The sequence below is a fragment of the Macrobrachium rosenbergii genome, chromosome 8 (genome assembly GCF_040412425.1).
Source record: "Macrobrachium rosenbergii isolate ZJJX-2024 chromosome 8, ASM4041242v1, whole genome shotgun sequence".
NCBI classification, from domain to species: Eukaryota; Metazoa; Arthropoda; class Malacostraca; order Decapoda; family Palaemonidae; genus Macrobrachium; species Macrobrachium rosenbergii.
In genome coordinates, this window is record NC_089748.1 from 71681466 (window position 1) to 71691649 (window position 10184).

Here is a 10184-nt window from a genome sequence, read left to right on the forward strand (position 1 = left end):
ACAATAATTATAAAACATAACAAGCACCTCGTTTTGAAAACGTTCATGGGCCCGCCAGAGAGGGAATTATCCTTGGGGAGGGCTGTACATTAAACCAAACAAAATGAGACAAAGTGAAAATCGTAAAATATCACTCACTGGGGAATCTTCCAGTTGAGTTAATTGTGTAATACAGTGAATATAATATAACGCGTTGCCCTCGAATTGTTGTCCTGGCAGATGATAGTTCTTCGTTCATGCCATTTTGTGAAATGTCGGACTGAATATATACGTCTTTTTGCAGTGTTGGCTGCTATTGGAATTGGGAGATTTTTTTGAATGATTGGTCAGTAACGAGTCACACTCTACGAACAAAACTGGCTACTTCTTCCCAGCAATTTCTTTCCAAGGACAAAAGGCCACTCCTGTTTAGGATCAGAAACACGTAGTTTTCCATTATCAGGCGATGCTGTTTCTCCATCGCACGAGTGAACTACCACACTGAAATTATGGAAGCCAAAGTCACACAGTTTCAATTTGTGAGGACGGACCATGAATCCTCAGGAATCCACTGAGGAACTCTATTCAGCATACAAGAGTTTTTTGGTCTATTGCTTATCCAACATATTTTTTTTAATTAGAGATAAGATAACATATATTTATCTCATTTCTCGAAATTATCATAATTCAAACGCAGAGGTTTAGCGATCAGTGGTAATTCATTGTCTGACATATGACCGCAGTTCGAAGAAAAATGACCTTGTACCGAGAATATTAAGTTCAGGAATTTGTTTTCACTTTTCCTATCTCTCGGACTGAAAGAGTCTGAACTTCTGGAAAAGAAATTAAAACATATAGAAAATGTATAAGAAATAAATTATTGTAATTACAAATTACATTCAGCAGTGCATGATAGGGCAGATAGGGCGAAGGGGCAAGGGTTGATACTACTTCGTTGTCAATAAAGTTAACAAACATGCAGTTGTAAAGAGATCAAAGACCTTGTGAATAGGGTTAATTTCAGAAACGGCATATTCTCTTTTAATATCAGAGACATTACTCGTGGCCGATGAACTTATGTTTATGGTCTAATTTCAATCCATGAACAACAAGGTTAAACGGATTAATACCTTTCATGAAAGAAAGCCAAAGACATTATAGAAAGTATCGAAAGCGTTTACTCAGTTTTTCTTTTGGTTTCGCGATGTTCTTTTGAAAGTCTTGTCACCGGTGGGACCGTAGGTTTAGAAGACCCGATATTTGGGTAAAGAATCTATAGTTTTAAGTTTGTGCCAAGTTGAGAAATCTGACGTCAGTCTTTGAAGATAACATTTTCGTAAAATTCCATTGGTTATGTTGGGTGACAGTGTTAGCTGGCTTTGGAATAACCCCGTCACGCGAGAGGTTGTTCGTTGCCCCAAGAAGGTTGTTGAAACCATAATAGGTCCAAAGGTAAACAAGTGTCAGTGTTTGCCAGGCTAGGCTAGGTTGTTACGTCAGCCTGTGGTAGCCTATCCTAGTAGACCAATTTGTGTCGGTAGAGTGTAGTCTTTTCTTCGTAGATAAATGGTACTCAAATTTCTTGCCAGTTGCGGGAATTTTATATTTTAAGACGGCGTGTCTAAGTGTTAGCTCCGCACGGACTGTATGGAACGGTTCCGGGAAGACGAGAGACATTGGGGAGCCATATATTCAAGTAGGGATTGTCAAAGGAAATCTATTAGCCTATAAAAGGAACCATACTAATGTAACTTACCCTAACTTATTAGGCCGTGTTACTTACCCCGGGAGCTCCCCCCCCCCACGAACCCCCTGGTGAAGGAAACCCCTTTTGTTGGAAATTCTAAGCATTAGCTCCGCGCCTGTTTTTACCCTGGAAACTGGTTTTTTCTACACGTTTAGGGCTTCTGATACCGACGGTGCGTTTGTTTGTTGTCTGCCAAATGGAATGTCCCTTCGCCGTGTTTAGTACTGTCCTGGGGGCCGCCCGGTTCCCATACGTTAACAAGTTACTGCACTTGCCGGACAGGATATGAACCATTCCAAACAGACGTGCCCATGCTCTGTTTCGTGAAGGTCACGTATGGAAACCCCTTGTTGGATGGACATCAGGGGTTAATTTCAGATTAATTACATTCGTGCAACAAAAATTGAAGGTAAATCCATAATTAGCAACCAAAAACTGTAGAAAAGGTCAAGTTAGAAGGAAATCACCGCCGCAGAGCTGCTACTTAGATCTACCTCACTTTTTTTACCTAAAGTTCCCCTATAACACTGCACGTGCAGTAGCAAAAATATAATAAGTTCTGAGGTTAATTGGCCTACAGTCCAGTGACAAAAAATAATGGTAAATTCTTGATAAGCAACCAAAATACTATAGAAAAAGTCAAATTCCAAGGTAGGTTAATACCCAGCACAGAGCTAGTACTTAGGGTAAATGATAAGGGTTGAGACACATGGGTGGCAGATTTTTCACTTTTCGCTTGATATTTAATTGGATAAATAACGCCATATGAACTGAAATAAGCATGTTAGGTGTTGTAGGCAATTTGGAATCCAATATGACGTCTTCCCAAATGCTGAGACAAAATTGAGTGGCGATTGAACATTTCCTTCCCAGCGCTCATTTAATGGTGTACTGACACTAATTGCGTATATATACAGGTTGACCATCACTAATCCAGCAGTCAGTACTCCGGAACAATCAGTAATCTGGCACAAATTTCAGCTAGAGTAATTTCCAATGTTTCCGCACTAATTTTCAAATTTCCTGGGTCACTGCGCCAACTCGCTCGCCAGCCGCTTCGATTTGGTGGCGCAGTGTGCTACATCAACAAACTGGTAGCCTAGCCTACATTATACTGAACTCTATTTGCATATTAACAGTATTATACAAACATCAACATAACAAATGTGCATCTTTTTCATGGATCTTTTAAAAAGTTATGCTTTACATTGTTTCCAATTGTATTATAAATTGCGATCAATGTTTTGTTTTGGGAATCAATATCGCGTGTTTATTTATTTCGCATTTAACTAAGTTGAAAGCGCTTTTCTTGCTTCTAGTTAGCGTAAATGAACATGGATACTTTATTTATTTGGGACACGGATATTTTTCGTTATATGAAGTGTTTTAAGTCGAAATATAACTTACGTAAATACGTTTCGTTGTGAAATTAATTTAGCTATTTTTTCGTTAATATATGACGTTCACGGGAATCACGGCTGGCCGTTTTGGGGGCATGTTTGTGTAAAAAAAAAAAAATCAAGATTCCGTTTGCTATTTTCTCTTGATTTCATCGTAATACGAGCTTTACGTATTTATCTTTTATCTGCGTGAAAACAGTAGTAATTTGTATTCTTTCATGCCCAGTAGTTTTGATTAAAATACATTCTCTCCAGTTTTATTTACGGTCAAGTTTCATCCATGTTGCCGATGCACGATAATTTATAGTCATTAGTAGCTTGAACAATGTTTTCTCAGCTTCAGCTACAACTTACAGCTTTAATTTACCATAGCAGTATATTTCCCTGCTGATCTTTTCTCCAAAGCGAATAAGGGTTTAGTGTAAAAAATATATCATTCCTATTGTATAGTACTTAACGTCATTTGTAACATAACTACGGTAATTTTGTATTACCATACGATGGTTGAAGTACAAACAAAACAGTTGTTATATGATACGATTATTAGCAAAACAACAGTTTCCCGTTCGGTTGTTTATGGCTGTACACATTTTTGCAAGAGTATAACGTTACTAACAATACTTTTATCATTCTCTATTACATGTACTTTTTTTAACTAGCAGATGGAATAAAGAGATGGAGGAAAAGAAGTTTTTCTATTATAGTTAGTCTCTCTTGCTGCCTGATTGTACCTGCTGCCTGCACTGCAGCTCCGAATTCTAAAAATATTTCCTAAATATTTTCGTACCGCAGTATTAATTACTAACTAACCCCATCGAATCGAACTTCAAAATATCGTAAGTCGAATTATCGTAACTTGAGCACTACCTGTATTTGATAATTGTCTTTTCTTTATTATCCAACTTGTACTGATTTATGGGATATTTTAATTCTAAGATGAGGTGCTTAGCTATTGGGTTTCGTGTATTCTAGCCTAATAAATGGCTAATCCGGCACCCTCCAGGTCCCAGTGATGCTGGATTAGTGATGGTCAACCTGTATAATGTTTATAGATATTAATCAAGATTTTAGTTGTAATTAGCACAATAAAACATTTTGTTGCCTATACTAGTGAAAATATGAGACATGGAATTCCCGTCTGTCATGTGGTTGAACTGAAATGCATTTTTACCTTTAATCTGTGGTTTTATCCTTACTGACATTAATCTGTGGTTTTATCCTTGCTGACATCACAACTGAAGCTCCACAGTGCTTTTTTTATTGTAATTATGCACATTTTGTTCTTAATTCACTCACAATACCACGTAAAATACGTGAGAATGTTTCTTTACTGTACTTTACTCCATCAAAGTAGCGAAACTGTGGCGGGAACAATATACCAGCCTTATTGTATGTCTGGTTGCCACAAACATCTGAGAGTGGACGACGCATTAGTGAACTGTTTACGATAGAAGTGTAGTTTGTTCTGACACAGTATACAAACCGTCGGTCCTTTACATTAGGAATTATATGCAGCGTAGGCTGGAAACGGCCGTTGAACTTTTGAACAAGTTGGTTAGGCAGTTAACTACCGTCCGGGAGGCAGGAGTACTGCCTGCCTGGGTATAAACATTCCAATTTGCTTTTGGCTGTCGTAGACTGCGGACGTTGTCTCTCTCTCTCTTTGCCTGACTACTGTTGAGCTTTTCCCGGTGGGAACTTTCTTTTTTGTATGAATGTGAATGTTGATAAGCCCTTTAAGCCCTCCTACCCCCAGCATGTGTTTCCTGGGGTGGGAGGCAAAAAATGCCATACATTTATATCTAGCGTTGACACGGACCCACACACCCTCTGCCCCACCTGCAGAGGACGTGTGTGTTCGCGCACTTCACCTTGTAACGAGTGTTGTTCCTGGTCTCTGGAGCACTGGAAGAAGTTTGAAGGGAGGAGACGTTACCATAGGAATCCCGCCAAGGAATTGTCTAAGGGTAACATGCCCCCGACGACTCCCGTGGTGGCTGATCCGTCGGGATCATTTCTCCCTCCTGGCAAGCTTCCCCTTCTTGCTGCCTCTCCCTTGGGTGAGGACTCCCCTTCCCCTTCCTCATTCGTTTCATCGGGTGTGGAAGGCCACGGGGGAGCTGTTGCTCAGGACATCCTCTCTGGGGCCTCTCCTCACTTCGGGGGCGAATTTTTTCCCCCAGAACAAGTAGAGGCTTCCCTTTTTGACCCAACTCTGTCCTCAGGTTTGGGGGCGGAAGCATCCTCTGTTGGCCAGGTACCCAACCTAACCTCTGCATGGCTGCACCTGGGTCTGCCTGGCGTTCCATCACTGGAGAGTCTGGTGTCACACTTGTCTGGCACTCCAGTGACGACCCACACAGCCACTGCTTCCACCAACACGACTGTCACCATTTCGTCATTCAGGAAGCTGCCTGTGACGGTGGCCTCGCACCTCGACACCCAGGTTTCAGCCGCTCCTGCCACATTCCACTCCGTGCCGCTGCCTCGTGGGTTCCTGGCCCAGTTATCCCTGCCTGGCCCCTCGCACATGATGACATTGTCGTTACCTTACATGTCAGTGCCTGCTCCTGTTGCTGACCCATGCTCATTCATGACCACGGTTCCGGCTCCTCACTTCCCTGACACTCGGCCTGGCCTGGCTCCCAATGCGCCACCCATGCCTCTGACCCTGGCTTCGTCTCTGGACTGTCCTGGCTCCCCCACTGCTGTATCTGCCCTGGTAGCTGCTGGCCCGAGCACCATCTCTGCTACCCGGGTTGCACCTGCTTCCGTGGCTCCCCTGGTTGCTCCTGTGCCTTCTGCTGCTCCTCCGTGGTTTGGGGACCTGACTAAGATCCAGTCCTGAGGAAGATGGCGAAGAAGTCGAAAAAGAGATCAAGGAAGGTGTCGTCATCTTCTTCGTTGTCGTCGTCGTCATCTTCTGCTGCCTCTTCTTCCTCTTTTCCTTCCGAGGCTTGCCAGCCAAGGATGAAGAAGCCTGCCTCTCCCCCTGCTAAGAAGTCTCGCACCGAGACCTCTAAGGAACTGCCTCCTTCCACAGGGTAGACAGTGGGATCTCTCATTGGCTCTTCCCGATCCACGGATCAGGGTCCGTGCCGGACACTTACTCGAGAGTCGCTCTGAGTACAGTACCCGGGTCTCTAAGGAGACCCGAGTACCTCAGTCTGGTACAGGAGAAACCTCTGTCCATACGGACTCAGGCGTGGCATGAGAGAAAGAGTCTGGGCATGCAGGTGCGCCGACTCTTCCTGCTGGTACTTCTTCTAGTACCAAGCCAGGTTCCCGGGAAGGTGCACTGGTCCCCCGGGTCCAGACACCTGGAGAAGCAGAGAAGAGGTTCCCTGCTCAGTCTTCCCGAGAGGTTTCGGCCTCAAAGAAGACTGTGGCGCGTCCAGAGGACAGCTCAAGTTTGTGCCAGCCAGCCGCTCACTTGACTCCTACCAGTCCCCGGCCACGTTCGCGTGGCCAGTCTGGCTTGGTGGAGGCAAGTGCGCGGCTCAGCTTGCATGAGCCACTCCGCTCTCCTCGGGAGACCGCTTTGCCCAGGCGAAAGCGCTCTCCTTGACCCTGGTTGCCGTCACCACTGCGGGTTGGTGACCACTCCTGCCCCACTGCTCCTGTTGGTTCTGCCAGCAAGGCCAGTGGGAGTGCCAGATCCTCCTCGCCTGTCCCCTCTACCTCCTGGGCTCCTTCCAGGGGGCACAAGTCGGACAGGAAGAACTCTGGTAAGTTGTCTCCCCAGAGTTCTACCTCGGGGGCGTACGTTCCTGGCTTGGTCCTTGGTTCAGCCAGGTCGTACACCTGCGTGGTGCAGGATGGATCACGGGGTCTGCAGAGGTTCTCCCTCCTGCAGGGAGAGTAGATTGGGAGGACCTCACCCTGGAAGGACTTGAGGTAATTTTGCTGATTCGTCAGCAACGACCTCAGGGAAGGGACCACGGCCTTGTCTGTGGATCGTCCGTCGCGCCTCGAATCCTACTGGGGAGGCAAGAAGGAACCCAAGGCTTCGGTGGAGCTGCCGTGGTCCACGCTTGCAGAGAGGGTACTCTATCAGGTGAATGGTCTTGTGTCTGGGCAGGACAGTTCTCTCCGATCGAACCGCATGGACAAGCTCCTTCCCTCTCCTCTGCCTCAACAGGAGCGTTTTTACACACCGTTGGAGAGGTCATTGCCTCCTAAGCAGGTTAACTCGGACCTGGTTCATCTAGATCCGGGTCTCTCTTTGCAGCAACTTACTGCAGAGAGTATCTCCCTTTCTCAGCAAGAGGCCGCAACCCTGGAAGCCACTGCCATGGCGGCTTTCCAGGCAGTCTCCTGGCTGGATCTGTGGTCCTTCACAGTATCCAAGGTGGCTGCTCTTGGGCACCATCGCACCCAGAGGACTCCGCTTTGGGAGACTGTGCCAGTCTGGAATTTTTCCATTTCCTACCTCGCCCACCAGACGGCAAACCTGTGGGCTAACCTGGTCCTGAAGAGAAGGGACTCTGTTCTTTCTCGCTTCTCCAGGTCCGTGGGGTCCGAGCCTGCAATGACCCTGCGGAACGGACCATTGCTGGGGTCTACCTCTCTCTTCCCTAGAGAGTTGGTGGACACTGCGGTGGACAAGTGCCAGGCTGATGACAGCGACCGGCTTGTTCACCAGGCAGTGGCCAAGACCTCTGGATCTTCGCGTCCAACTGCGGCCAGACCCTCAGGTCAGGCTAGCACTTCCTAGGCCCCTAAGAAGTCCCAGTCTTCGAAGGAGTCCCATGGAAACACCCAGCCTTCTTCCTCTGGAAAGGGTGGGTCTTCCTGCCCCTTTCAGCCCGCTTTCCAATCCGGAAAAGGGGGCAAGGGGAAGAAGAAGGGGAAGCGCTAGGGATGGCGTCCCCCCCCTGCCGGACTGCTGCCGAAGGTGGGGGGGTTGCCTGTCTTGCCATTGGGCAACATGGCAGCGATACAGAGTCAAGACGTGGATAGTGGATGTCCTTCGGGAGGGATATCTACTACCCTTCGAGTCTCGGACACCCCTCACCAACACTCAGGTCCATCTCCGCACCTACGTCCAAGGATCACCAAAGGATCCACACTACAGCAAGAAGTGCAAGCCATGCTGAGCAAAGATACTGTGGAAGTTGTGTCGGACCAGTCCCCAGGCTTTTACAGCTGTGTCTTCCTTGTAGAGAAAGCCACAGGGGGATGGAGACCACCCATAAACCTCTCTCCCATGAACCGATTCGTTCGCCAGACTCGGTTCACGTTGGAAACAGCGTGATCCGCGCTCACTTCCATCAGAGATAATGACTTCATCCTTACGGTGGACTTGAAGGATGCGTATTCCTAAGTACCCATTCATCCATCCTCTCGCAAGTACCTCTGCTTTATCCTCGGGGAGACGGTCTTCCAATTCAGGTCACTCTGCTTCAGGCTCTTGACTGTTCCCCATGTGTTCACGAGAGTCTTCTCTCTTGTATCAACTTGGGCCCATTCCCACGGGATACGTCTACTGAAGTATCTCGACGACTGGCTGGTCCTGGCGAGATCTCGTTCACAGTTGCTGCAGGACAGGGATCGTCTCCTCAAGTTTTGCAGCGATCTTGGGATCATGGTAAACCTCGAGAAGTCAGATCTCACCTGAAAGCAAAGGATAAAGTTCCTGGGCATGCTGATATGCATGGTAGCAGCGAAAGTCTTTCCCTCAGACTCTCGTATCAGCAGGTTCAGGCAGGCAGCACAACTTTTCCTGTCTCAAGAGGACCAGCCAGCCTGGCAATGGCAGGTTGTCACTGGTCGCCTGTCATCGCAGGAGAAGCTGGTACCTCATGGGCGTCTTCATCTTTTGTCTCTACAGTGGAGACTAAAGGAGTATTGGTCCCAGTCCTTTCTCATCTCTCTTTCTGAGGAGGTGAGAGAGGACCTTCCCTGGTGGATGGACGACAGGAACCTCTTTATAGGAGCATCCCTGCATATTCCCCCTCCGGACATGCTGCTGTTCTCGGACGCATCGACCGAGGGATGGGGCGCACACCTGGAGAGTTGCTGACTTTGGGAGTGTGGCACCAAGACGACAAGCACCTTCACATCAACATCCTGGAACTCAAGGCAGCCTTCCTGGCTCTCCAAGAGTTCCTGGATCGAGTGATGGGACACTGTGGTACCGATGAGCGACAATACCATGGTAGTGGCATATGTCAACAAGCAGGGGGGTCTAGTATCCCTCCCGCTCCACCAGTTGATGATGCAGGTGCACGAGTGGGCCATGGCTCACTCAGCAGAGCTGTCAGCCAGGTACATTCCAGGCAAGAGGAATGTCATGGCAGACAAGCTCAGCCGCCAGAATCAGGTGATCGGAACCGAATGGTCTCTTCACTTGGAAGTCACGGAAAGGCTATTCAACCTGTGGAGGCATCCAGTCATCAATCTCTTTGCCACCTGGCACAACAGAATGCTCCAGGTCTTCTGTTCTGTCGTTCCGGACTCATGGGCTGCTGCAGAGGATGCGTTCCAACAACCGTGGGACAACCTCGACGTTTACTCCTTTCCTCCGTCCTGTCTGATTCACAGAGTGATCAGCCAGGCGATGATCACTCCCAATCTCAGAATGATTCTGGTAGCACCCAAATGGCCGCTGGCCGTTTGGTATCCCGACCTGCTAACTCTCCTCTCCGAGGCACCAGAGAGATCCCCCCCTGGCCCAACCTACTGTATCAAACCCACGTGGAGCAGTACCACCAGGCAGTGCAGTCCCTGTGTCTTCACAGCTGGAAGTCATCCACCATCTCCTGCAAGCAAGAGGCTTTTCGCGTCGAGCAGCAATGGAGATGGCCAGATACCTCAGACAATCCTCCGCAGCAGTATACCAGGGAAAGTGGTCCGTCTTCTGTGGTTGGTTTCGTGGACGGGGTATCTCTCCAGTCAGAGCTGCTGTTCAGCAGGTCACAGACTTCTTCGTCTTCCTTACTATAGCCGAGAAGCTTTCCGTTTCAGCTGTAAAGGCTGTCGGCTCGCCAGCTCAGTCTTGAAGCTGAAAGGAAGTAGACATCTCTTCCTTCTTTGAGATTTCCTACTGATGAGAA

At 47.6% G+C, this 10184-nt stretch overlaps 1 protein-coding gene across 2 annotated transcripts in view; it reads left to right on the forward strand.

Annotated features, from left to right (window-relative positions):
* Positions 1-1179: 1179 nt before the first annotated feature.
* Positions 1180-10184, forward strand: part of LOC136840981 (transmembrane protein 256 homolog) — a 55216-nt gene continuing 46211 nt past the window's right edge. Inside the window, exon 1 of one of the 2 annotated variants that reach the window (XM_067107991.1) lies at positions 1180-1431. In XM_067107991.1, the coding sequence (XP_066964092.1) occupies positions 1333-1431 (99 nt within the window). In that variant the 5' untranslated portion in view covers positions 1180-1332. Of the gene's footprint in view, positions 1432-1529; positions 1549-10184 lie in introns of those variants that run through there. The other variant, XM_067107993.1, reaches the window with a different exon arrangement.